Source organism: Diceros bicornis, chromosome 18 (assembly GCF_020826845.1).
Source record: "Diceros bicornis minor isolate mBicDic1 chromosome 18, mDicBic1.mat.cur, whole genome shotgun sequence".
In the NCBI taxonomy this organism is placed as follows: Eukaryota; Metazoa; Chordata; class Mammalia; order Perissodactyla; family Rhinocerotidae; genus Diceros; species Diceros bicornis.
Genome location: NC_080757.1, coordinates 25689486 through 25701419, shown reverse-complemented (window position 1 = coordinate 25701419; position 11934 = coordinate 25689486). Strand labels below are relative to the sequence as shown.

General features: G+C 56.8%; 1 protein-coding gene across 1 annotated transcript; it reads left to right on the top strand.

The window, feature by feature from the left end:
• The first annotated feature begins 2747 nt into the window (after positions 1 to 2747).
• On the top strand, positions 2748 to 10484 carry LHX1 (LIM homeobox 1). The gene is made up of 5 exons (XM_058560458.1): positions 2748 to 4261; positions 6157 to 6383; positions 6480 to 6757; positions 8138 to 8303; positions 8637 to 10484. The coding sequence occupies exons 1-5, from the start codon at positions 4092 to 4094 to the stop codon at positions 9014 to 9016; spliced, it is 1221 nt and encodes a 406-aa protein (XP_058416441.1). The 5' UTR covers positions 2748 to 4091; the 3' UTR covers positions 9017 to 10484.
• The last annotated feature ends 1450 nt before the right edge of the window (positions 10485 to 11934 follow it).

Sequence of the window (11934 nt, the reverse complement as noted above, 5' to 3'; positions counted from 1 at the left end):
ACCATTAATCTAGTGTGCTGTCCCCGTGGAGGCGTTAAATCTGGACTTTAAACCTAGAACCAGGAGCCAAGAGGCGCGCCTCGAGTTGCGCTCCTGGACCCTCTGGTAGACGCCGGGGTTGGTTCCCGCGGACCTGTTTACTAAGCCAAGTGGACACCGGAACAAGCAGAGCCCAATGCCCCAGAGCCCGCGCCCTGTCCTCGCCCTCAATTCCCCTACCGTGCTGGTCAGCCCGCAGGGAGGGGCCCTCTTTCACCCACGTTGAGATCCCGAGGTCCCTGCACCCCCAAACGGGTGGATCAATCTCCTCCTGCCCACCTGAAAGGAGGCGACGGGCCCTGGGTTCAGGAAAGGCTGGCAGCCGGGTCCAGCTGTCGCCCCGTAGGTCCCCGTCGACTACCCCCACCCCTGCGGCCCCTCTGCTTTGCATGAGAAGGAGCCCAGCTGGGGCGGGGGTGGGGGCGAGCCACTCGGGACTCGGTCCGCTATAGATTCCAGAAAGGGGCGGTTGGATCGAGAGCGCTTGCGGCGAGAACCGAGACAGCTGGGGAGGGGGGGAGTGTGGGGACCGCTCGATTGGACCAGCCCCTCCCCGCCGGCCTCACCCACAGCAGCGGGCTGGGGAGGCGCCTCGGGGTCCGGATGGAGGAGGAGAGGAGCCCGCGCCACGCAGCTCTTGGCGCCTCCACGGGTCCTGGAGTACTGGGTACGGGTCGGCTTTTTCCTGGAAGCGTCGGGACCGCAGGAGGAGCACAAAGCCAAGTCCGATCCCGCGAAGCTAGCCTGATGGGTTGGAAAACCGCCCTCCCCATCCCCAGCCCTGCCCTGCGCCCCGGCCTAGGAGAGACCCGCGGAGGGGGCTGGTGCAAGAGAGATAACCAGCCACAACGCCGCCCTCCCTGAAGCGAGCAGCCGGAGCCCAGGTGTAAGTGGAAGGGGTGCAGAGAAGGCGTTAGGGCCCCGCACCCAGAGGTCAGGATGGGCGGAGCGCCAAAGAGGGGCACGGCGGCCTCGGCTTCGGCTTCCAATGAAAAGGTGGCGGGCAGTAAGGCGGGGGCTGCCAGCGGGCCTCGAGGTTGCAGGGCGGTGCGGGCGGAGGCTTGGAGGCAGGAAAGGGGCGTTGGCAGAGCCCTAAAACCCCAGTCCCACAAAGCGCAAACCAAATTCGCTGTAGCGTCTTCTGGCTTCGCCCGAAGAGGGTACTCCTGTTGCAGACAGTTGGATTCCCTGCTGGCCCAGGTTCTTTGCAATTGCGTTTCAGCGCGCATTTCCCCCAATTTAGCTCCGGGTCCTGTGTGGGATGTCTGAGCCCGGCACCGCGAGTGGGGTCAAAAGGCCAATCCCAAAATACCGGCTAGGCCTGGCTGGCCGCCAATCGTTATTTCCTTCCACACTTGGGCCGAATGCGCCTTCCTAGCATCCCGTCCCCTAAAAAAGAAAAACGAGGAGCAAAAGGGCGACTGCCCAGCCCTGCCATCTTCAGACTTCACTTCGGGAGAAATCCCGGTTAAGCATGGAAATGATGCGTCAAACGGAATTTGGTATTTAACTGGCAGGGGCCAAGGATCTAGAATGACTCTTCGAGGCTAAGGCTCTCAGAGGCTCTCCCGGACCCGATCCCCGCGACGGGGATAATCCGCCCCCGTGGGCAGTGGTCCCGAGTTTATACTCCAAGCAGAATTAGGGAGGTATGGCTCCTTGAGGAGTGAACTACGGAGGGTGTGGCCTGAGGGTGTCAGGGGAAGCTGGTGCCAGCGCGGAGCCTGGAAAAGGGGAGGACGAGAAGCCGGGCCCACTCTGCACACCCCAATCCACTGCAGCCTCTCTGTGGAGCCTCCAGGATGGCCCCCTTTCCACAGCCACTACCACCACCCCCCAGCCACCGCTGATGCCCCGCGGTTTCCCGCCTAGTCGCTTGTTTTTGTGTGTAAAAGATGTCTCTGGATCACAGTTTTCTCACAACTTCTCGCCGGGGTTGCAACTCCTCACCCGAGGCGCTTCCCCGCCCCCTCCTTTCCCCCTCCCTGGCGCCGCGCCTGTGGTCTCCCCCGCCCCCACCAGGAAACCTCGGAATCAACTTTCCAAGACCGCGCTGGGAAACAGACACCCAGATCTGCCAGAGACCGGGCCTCCGTGGACTTTGGTTGGATTGAGGGAGGGCACACAGAAGGAGGGACCAGAGGAGGGAGATTCTGCTGCCAAGCGCCATCTCCCAACTACTCCCCCAAGATGTGCGCTGTGCCCGGGGCAAACTGCTAGGCCAAGAAAGCAAGAAGGAGAGAAAAAAAAAAAAAAAGCGAACACCCTCCGAATTGCAAAGTCAAGCAGTGCACCAGGGCCGCCGGGGCTCCTGGACCCAGCTGCACCCCAACCTTCAACAAGGCTCGATCCTGGATTACTCCTACCCTCCAGCAGAACTCTGCCCTCAGCCTGCGCCCTCTCTCAGTCCCTCCCACCGAAACCGACACCTTACCAGAGCAGGAGGGTGCCCGGGCACCTAGCTGCCCGCCGCCCGCACCGCGCCGGGCCGTGGATGTGGCCGCCACTGATCCTCTAAACGCGGTCTCCCGGCACTCTCCCCGGCCGGGGGATGCAGAATGGTTTACAGAGGGACCGAGAGCCGCTGATTGGTCGCAGGCCGCCGTGACGTCGGCGGGCGCTGCATTAAGGCGAGGGGGCTTCCAGAGCTCAGCCAACAGCCAGGAGCAGTGACCGAGCCGCCGGAGCTGGGGAGAGACGCGCCGGGGCGGCGGTCTGGGCCAGGAGACCAGGGACAGAGGTACGCTTGTCCGGGGACAGCCAGCAACGAACCGCGGCCCGGGCAGCGACAGCGGCGGCCTGTGCGGAGCTGTTCCAGTCGCACAGAACTGTAGCCGCTGCACTAGGACGTTTTTTGAAAGCTCTCCAATCTACTCCCCCTCCCCCCGACTCCTCCCGCTGCAAAAGGAAAAAAAAAAGGAAGGAAGGAAAGAGGCTAGAAAGGAAACTCAGATTTGCCACCACAACGAAAAAAGAGGGGAAAAGGAAAAGAAAAAGTCGAGCGACTGTGGGGTTGGAAGCAGGCAGCCGGAGCGTGGGCCGAGCGATGCGGGGCTGCGCGCCCAGGCGGCCGCAAGTTGAGACTGGAGCCACGATGCACGGCCAGGCGCGGTGAGGAGCCAGACCTTATCACCTCCCTGAAGGAGTCCAGGCGCAGGGAGGGCCATCCCGAGAACACGGAGGCCGCCAGGCAGGCCACGGGCCGAGGTGACGGGGCTAGGGCGGTGGGGAGCGAGCGAGCGCACCTGGCTGCGTACGCCCGGAGTTGTCCCTCTCCGTTCTCGATCGACACAAACACTTCTCCAAAAGGGGGGAAACCTAAGCAACAACAACAATCAACAACGAGATCTTCCTCTCGCCCTCCCCTCCCTCCCTCCCCCCTCGGCCTGCCCCCTCCCCCTCCCCCAGGCCCACCGCGGGCGCCCAGCTTGTCCCGACCCGCTGCGCGATGCCGGCAGTTTAGGATCCAAAGCTTCTCTACTCGTTTTGTTCTTTTCTTTTATAAAAAGAGGAGGGGAAATCCCGGCGGCAGGCAGCCCGGCACACACACACACTCGCCCTCATACCCCGACAAAAGCAGATGCACTTTGACTTCTGACAGCTCTACCTCAAGCCGGAGAGAACTCAGCGGCGCTTTCCTCGCGACCCGAACTCGCCGCGTCGTCCTCTTCCTTCTTCGTCTCCGTTTTATTTATTTATTTCCGTTCGCGTCGCCGTTCTCGGTGACCTTCAGTCCTCCGCGGGCTCTGGGCAGAAGAGTCGCTTTCTCGCCCGCCTGAGAGTCTTTTCCTCGCCCCAGGAGGTGCGGCGGCGCTGCCGTGCCCCGGGGCCCTGGGACTCCCGGGCTGCACACTCCACCAAGGCGCCCCCCACCCCCCATCAGCCTCGTTTCCCACCTTCTGATTTCCTGGTGCGGGTTTTGGCTTGCACCGCCGAGTGTGTCTCCTCTTTTTGGAGGGGCTGGGGAGCTCGTGCCGGTCGTCTTCGGGAATCATCCCCTCGGCTCTATCTGCTCTTCTCCCTCCGGGCCTCACCTGACCAAACCAAAGACCATGGTGCACTGTGCCGGCTGCAAAAGGCCCATCTTGGACCGCTTCCTCTTGAACGTGCTGGACAGGGCCTGGCATGTCAAGTGCGTCCAGTGCTGTGAATGTAAATGCAACCTGACCGAGAAGTGCTTCTCCCGGGAAGGCAAGCTCTACTGCAAGAACGACTTCTTCCGGTGAGTACTTCCCTCGCGCGCCTCTGCTGCTCCCTCCCCGCGGGCCCTTCCCGGCCGGCTTCGGATCAGAGGTCGGCGTGGCCGCGTTAGGAGCTGCCTTTGGAGAGGGCAGCCAAGTCCCGTGGGCGCCTGCCTCTCCGCCAGCTGGCGCGCTGGACGCCCGGGACGCGGCCTTGCTCGCGTCCTGGAAATTGTGGGTCCGCGCTTCGCTGCACGTGCCTGGGAAGAAAGGGTCTGAGCCCGCCTCAGAGCCAGAAGCCCCTCCAAGCTTGGAGGCGGTAGCGCAGCCTCCGATGTTTTAGCCCGGGCTCCTGTCTTTCCTCGCGCGGAGCTCTCCAGCAACTGCATTCTCTGGGCCTCCCGGGTTGCTCGCCCTCCAGGCTGAGCTTAGAAGCCCAGGCTAGCTCCATGCCACTGCCTTTTCCGTCTCAGAGAGGTCTTGGCGGGAACAACCGAGCCTTTTGTATGGAGTGTCCGAGTTGCGTGCCGTGGCAGCGGCAGGGAAGAGCTCGGCCCTGAAGCCTATCCTGCACGCCCCAGGGTCTTCCCGAAACCCAGATGGGCCTCTCAGCGCCGGCCTGCGCAAACTGCTGCACCGCAGCCTTTGAAGTGCCCCGAGGCTGCAGCCTCCGCGAAGACCTTTCCTCCTGCTTCCCCGGCTGCCCCGGTTGGCAAGAGGTTGGGCCTCAGCGCAACTCTGCCCTCGGCTGTGAGGCGCGGGCTCTGCTCGGAGCTCTCCTGGACACTGACCGCCACGGCCAGCCATCTCCTTGCCGAAACCCGGGAAAAAGCCAAGACCTGGCTCGTGTAAGCCAGGCGGCTTCTCCCGACGCCCCTCTTCCGTTTAGCATTTTAATTGTATTCTCTTAAACTCACTATGTTTCCAACAAATCCACACCAACACACAAGTCAACAGAGAACAGGAGCAAAAGCGAATTGTAATTCCCATGTAGGAGTTAGAAATCTCCCAGTTTACTTGGCTGAATGGGTCTCTGCTTTTCTCTGAGTTTGTGGTGACAGATCAAACCAGGGGACGGAGTGGGAGTTGGAAACCCCCCGGGTCGCTTTGCTCAGAGGCCCGGGACGCGCTGTTCCCAATGTCTCGCCGGGACGCGCGGCTCTGGTTGCGGGGGACCGTGGAGCAAAGCCGGGAGGAAGCTCAGGCTGAGCCTCTGAGTCTTGGCCCGCCGCGCCGGGTTTCCAGGTTCTGGCGGGAGCCGAGCCGGAGAGCGGCGAACGGTTCGGGCTACCAGCGGGCCCAAGAGGCCTGGCTCCCGCGAAGTGCGGCCCGGCACCTAGAGCCCCGCCGCGGCTCCAGCTTGCGCCAAGCTGCCGGGCTTGAACTCGGCGGCGGCCCTGCTGCGACCGTCTGGGCTCTCCGCCGCTGTTTGTTTACGCGCGGAGGGACTGGACTTTGCCAACCGCCAGCCTGTGCGCGGGTCTTTTTGCGGTGAAAGAGAGGCGACGATAGGAGAGAAAAGCAGAGTACGGGGTGCATTTATATGGAACTCTAATTCGAATTTGACTGTTCTCTGAATCTAATAGGAAAATAAGTGTCTCCCTCCCTCTTCCCGTCGCCGCCTTGCCGCTTCTTGGCAGCGCTTTCTTCTTCTGGGACAACGCTGGGCGTGAGGATAGGGGTGGAGGCAGTTTGGGCCCCTCGCTCTCTCAGTCTAACCAGTGTATTTCCTCCCTGACTGTTCACTGGTGCTCCGCGCTCTCTCCTCCTGCCTTCTTGCCTGCTTAATCGGCTTTATGCCTCTTTCTTTTTGACTGTCTCTCTTCTTTTTCCCCTTCCTCTTCTCCCACTTCCTCCACTTTCTACTTTTCTTTCTCTATCGTCCTTCTCCCGGCCTCTGTCTTCCCCTGCGCCTCGCCAACCCGCCCCCCTGCAGGTGTTTCGGTACCAAATGCGCGGGCTGCGCGCAGGGCATCTCCCCCAGCGACCTGGTGCGGAGAGCGCGGAGCAAAGTGTTTCACCTAAACTGCTTCACCTGCATGATGTGTAACAAGCAGCTCTCCACTGGCGAGGAGCTCTACATCATCGACGAGAACAAGTTCGTCTGCAAAGAGGATTACCTAAGCAACAGCAGTGTCGCCAAAGAGAACAGCCTCCACTCGGGTGAGGCCCCAATTCCCGGCTCGCTAGGGGCGGGCGGGACCTGGGGGAGGAAAGCTCGCCAACGCCGCTGCTCACCTGTCCCTTCCCTCTCCCCAGCCACCACGGGCAGTGACCCCAGTTTGTCTCCAGACTCCCAAGACCCGTCGCAGGATGACGCCAAGGACTCGGAGAGCGCTAACGTATCGGACAAGGAAGGGGGCAGCAATGAGAACGACGACCAGAACCTGGGCGCCAAGCGGCGGGGGCCGCGCACGACCATCAAAGCCAAGCAGCTGGAGACGCTGAAGGCCGCCTTCGCAGCTACGCCCAAGCCCACGCGCCACATCCGCGAGCAGCTGGCTCAGGAGACTGGCCTCAACATGCGCGTCATCCAGGTCAGGACCCGGGCGTGCCACCCAGTTCCCACGAGGCTTACATGGCTCCCCTAGGCGGGCACCCAGGCCGAGCCCGGGGGCCCAGCTTCGAGGAAGGGAGCGAGTCCCAGGAGGCCAGCGAACGGGGAGAGGTCCAGACACACCCCTGTCCCAGGCGACCTTTGAAGCGCTGATATGTAGTGTTTCTAGAAATCCTTGTGGCTCCTCTTCTTGGTCCAACGCAGGTGATAGTGATGGGGGAGGGGGAGGGAGGGGGAGCTCAGCATGAGGCTGGAGGAGGGGACACTGTCGGACCCCGCGGTCAAAGTTGGGACCCTTTTTCTGCACCACCCACCCCTGTTCGGAAGGAGCCGAGAGGTCACTGTGCATCCGGGGGTTAATCAGTTCCGCTAGCTTCTCTGCACAACGTGATCTCCCTCTGCTTCCCCAACCCCAAGTTTGTGGGTCTCTTGTCCCAGTTAGACAAGCCCCAGAGCAGAGACTTTGCCTCCGAAGAGAGGTGGGGCGTCCTGGTTTGAAGGAGAAGTGATCGGGGCGGGAGTCAGCCCTGCCTCGGCGGTCCCTAATGGGACGGGGAGCGAGGCGGCCATCTGGGCGCCTGTGCTGGTGCGTTGTGAGAACTTCAGATTGCGTGTGATTCGGACCCCGAGTCTCCGGCCAAAGATTAGGTGTGCGGTTCACCGTGCCTGGAGATTCTGTGAGAGTGTGGGTGGATGTGCCTGGGAGGTTGTGTGCGTGGACACACATGTGCAGGCTGCGCTCCGCGGAAGTCCCTGCCGCCTCTGGGAGACTGTGTCAACGTGTGCGCACGTGAATGGGAGGTTGCATGTCTGTGTCACTCTCAGTGAGAGGCTGTGGATAAGTGTGTTTGGCACTGGGAGATTGTGTGTGGGTGTGAGAAAGATTGTGGGTTTTTTGTGTCACTATGGGTGGGAGACTGAGTGTCAACAGGAGGCTGTTTGGGTCTCTGTCACTATCATGAGGGGAACGGGGCTGCCAGGAATGTGAAAAGGGAAGCTTTGTGTGTCTGACACTATTTGGGGAGGTTGAATGTCTATGTGTGTACAGCCCCAGAGAAGCTGTAACTGTGACAGTGTGACTGTTAGAAACAACTCCAACTGCCTCACGTCGAGCAGGGCAGCTTGCCCAGGTCCCCCTGTAGGGAATCCTGTTCACCATTGGCTCAGGGGCAGCCCTGCGCTGTCCTACTCAGAGCACCTCCCTACCACACACACACACACACACACACACACACACACACACACTCTGGGAGCCCGGAATAGGCGAGCTAGGCGGTGGAGGAGTAAGGGGCCAGGCCCGGCACACCCGAAGTAGGGGGTGCGGTCTCGGTGGCCTCACCCCGCGGCGTGTGTGCTTCAGGTCTGGTTCCAGAACCGTCGCTCCAAGGAACGGAGGATGAAGCAGCTGAGCGCGCTGGGCGCCCGGCGCCACGCCTTCTTCCGCAGTCCGCGCCGGATGCGGCCGCTCGTGGACCGCTTGGAGCCGGGCGAGCTCATCCCCAACGGGCCCTTCTCCTTCTACGGAGGTGGGTGTGCTGCCGAGTGGCCTGGTGAGGTTGGCTTCGTTGGAAGCGGGTAGCAGCGCAGGAGGCGCTTTGGCTTTCTATAGAGAAGCGGAGAGTGGGGGAGATACGGGGGGAGGATGAGGAGTAAATCCAGGGGAGGTAGTGAGACCGAGGGCCAAATTCCCGAGCCTGAATGAGGCGGGTGGGCAGGTAGGGAGCAGCTCCTGTGTTTGCACCAAGCCTCGTCCCTGCTCCCAGGCCCACAGGGAGCCCCCAAAATGGCGAGTTCCCCGCGTTGCCTTCCCGCCCCACCCAGGGCCCCGCCCTGACATCCTCCTTCCTGCCGCTCCGCAGATTACCAGAGCGAGTACTACGGGCCCGGGGGCAACTACGACTTCTTCCCGCAAGGCCCGCCATCCTCGCAAGCTCAGACGCCAGTGGACCTGCCCTTTGTCCCGTCATCCGGGCCGTCCGGGACGCCCCTGGGCGGCCTGGAGCACCCGCTGCCCGGCCACCACCCATCGAGCGAGGCGCAGCGGTTCACCGACATCCTGGCGCATCCCCCCGGGGACTCGCCCAGTCCGGAGCCCAGCCTACCGGGGCCTCTACACTCAATGTCGGCTGAGGTCTTCGGGCCCAGCCCGCCTTTCTCGTCGCTGTCCGTCAATGGCGGGGCGAGCTACGGGAACCACCTGTCTCACCCCCCCGAAATGAACGAGGCGGCCGTGTGGTAGCGGGGTCTGGCACGGTCCGCAGAGTTCGTGGTTGTACAGAAATGAACCTTTATTTAAGACAAATAGAAAAAAGAAAAAAAAACTTAAAAAGCAAATACCCCCCCGCCCCCACTTCCTCCAGCCTCGGGGACCATTTTCCGTCTGGGGAGACCAGATGGGAAAGGGGGACACGAAATAGGATCCAAATCTGCCTGGAGGTAGGACTGGGATCCGCGAGCTGGCTGGCAAGGTGCAAAACTGGGGCTCCGGAAGGGAAATGCAGACCTCTCCCCACCTCCCACCTGGATCCGGATCCGCGGACAGACTCCGCGGGTGTGCGCGCCTGGCCAGCGGGCGTCAAAGAAACACCCAAGGCGGCCGCGGGGGCGCACAGCCAATAGTGACGCCAGGAGCCGCGGGGAGAGAGGCCGAGAGGCGCAGCCGGGTGAGGGAGGTGAAAGTCGCCAGGGCGCTCCCTGGCCAGCCAGGCGGGTTCTGGCTCTGGGAAATCTCTTATTAGTGTTGTCTCAGAGTTCAGCAACAGCGACAACAAACTCGTATAGCTTCAGAAACGCCGACCTGCTGTGCATCAGGTGGGACTATATATATATATTTTGTCTGACTTTTTTGTTTTTTGTTTTTGCCAAATTGCAAAATTCTAAATGTAAAGCCCTCAGTATCAACTCTTCTACCTTCACAAAGCTCAACACACACGCAGATACACACACAGACACACTCCATAGGATGGTCTCAAGCCAGACCTCTCAGTAAAATGACTTGAACATCAGCTGTACAAGAAAAGTATTCTACCTTCACACACAAAATGTTAAAAAAAAAAAAAGACTATTGAACTAAAAACAGTCAACTGTTTACGTATAATGTTAAATTCAGGAGTTCAGTGTTTTACTAATATATCCTATTTTGAAACCTCTTGTTCAAAAACAAAATGTTTTGAGCAATCAACCAAAATTGTTCATTTTCTTTTCCTGTAGATGTTCTGATAGATTTGCAGGGCTCGCAGCTCACTGTGCTAGTATGTAAAAAGGTGTTGTTTACACAAGGCAGAGAGAAAACACGATATTCAGACACTTGCCAAATAGAATAATTATAGCACAAATACTGTAAAGGTGCCTGGCACCACAACCTGAGAAAGTGTTTAAAAAAAAAAAAAGTGTTACAAGGTTTAAAAAAAACATCTTTGCTAATTTTTAGTCCTGTTGAACATTCATGGAATTGTTAATATGACTTATATAGACCCACACAGGTTTTATTTTTGTGTCTTTAAAATAAAAGTCCAAAATATTTAAATTTTATGGTCAAATATGCAGTCAACAGCTGCTACTTTTTTCTTTATATATTAAATTTCTCATATGTCTTTTATTGTTCTGATAAACCTAAGCTTGTGTGACCTCCAGTGCATATTAGACCATTCACTGTATGAAAGAAAACATGTTGAATAAATTTGTGAGTTTTTAATAAAAATAGAAAATCTGATGTTTAGATAATTGGTGTGTTATTTGATGCTTTAACAACTGGAGGGGAGGCCTGATGCGGAGCTGAAGGACCCCTCAGAAGCCAGAAAGAGAGGCAGGACTAGGGTCTGTTTTTACCTTGGCTATAGCTGAACCCCTTTGCTAAAACCAGCCAAGCTTTTCTCCCTGGCTTCCTGCTGTTATTAACTACAGATTTGCATTCTGTGGATTTAACTGATACAGTTGAAGAGATATTTGCTGATAAGTTAATATAGAATTTGAAATAGAAATCAAATCCATGGCTAAAAATGAGTAGTCGCAGTCTCTGATTAGACATGAGATCCCACGCACTCTCTCTCCCGCTGCCTGTACGTGCAAAACTGGACTTGTGAATGTCAGTTACCTGTAAATACATAGTTAGAGGTGGTCATTTTCAGTTTCAATTCACTTCCCATAGATAATCCTGCTTTCTAATTTAGTGGTTTGAAAGATAACGTAAAATGAATGTACAGTACAGCTAGAAATGAAATACTTTAATCCCTTTCACAGAACTGATATGAAATAGTTGTTTTATGGTATGTGTTACATTTGAAGCTCCCCAGAAGGAAAACTGTTTTGCCTGGATCAAGGTATATATTACGTTTCTCTGAAAGATGAGCAAAAATAACCAATATAGAAATCAAATTTCAACTGAGAGTTGCCAATAGGTTCTGAAAATTACTTCAGTCTTTTCCAAGCCTTCGTTAAACATGGAAGGAATTTAAATATTTTATCTACTATGAAAAGCATGTGTGTGTGTTTTAATATCAGATGCTATTAGAGTTGCAGAATTTCTTTTCCATATCACCTAGATTTCAGTCTGGATTATTTATTTCCTTATTTAGAAAACCAAAAGTTCTACATTAAATGGTATGTAATTTCTAGTGTTGTTTTCATATTTTAAGACACAACCAAGTGTATCGTTCCTGCAGAGAAAGCTTTAAAATAAGCAATATTTCACTGCATCCATATGACGGCTTATCTAATGGGGAGGATTATCAGGGAGGAACCTGACAGTGTTCTTTCAGAAATCCAAATTTATGAAATAGAGGGGAGACTTTTAAAACTCCTAGCCTTGCATGCAGCACATTTCTTTATCTGCTTTGCATGCAATCACCGGATCGGCTTGTTTTTGCCCTTTTCATGTTTATATACATTGAATCATAGCCAACTTATTCATTATAGCCACCTCCTTTAAAGACATTCATTTAACTGAACATACGCTCATTGGGAAGCTGCATTTTCCTATCAAGCCTGCTGAATTATTTAGCAGCTTTATTGTGGAATTGGGTACTTGATAAGAAGCATTTTAGAGTTGGGCGCTCAGTGTGGACTTAATTCTTCTCTCTGGCTCCGTGGCAGCAGCACGGTCTCTCCCCCTTGGTGCTGTATCCTGAACCCTAACGAATACCTGAATAGGTGGCAAAG

Bases quoted from the DNA above. Each gene is read 5' to 3' on its own strand.
- LHX1 (XM_058560458.1), top strand. From the start codon at position 4,092: ATGGTGCACTGTGCCGGCTGCAAAAGGCCCATCTTGGACCGCTTCCTC. The intron at 4,262-6,156 runs GTGAGTACTTCC...GCCCCCCTGCAG, and splicing joins TGCAAGAACGACTTCTTCCG to GTGTTTCGGTACCAAATGCG. The intron at 8,304-8,636 runs GTGGGTGTGCTG...GCCGCTCCGCAG, and splicing joins GCCCTTCTCCTTCTACGGAG to ATTACCAGAGCGAGTACTAC.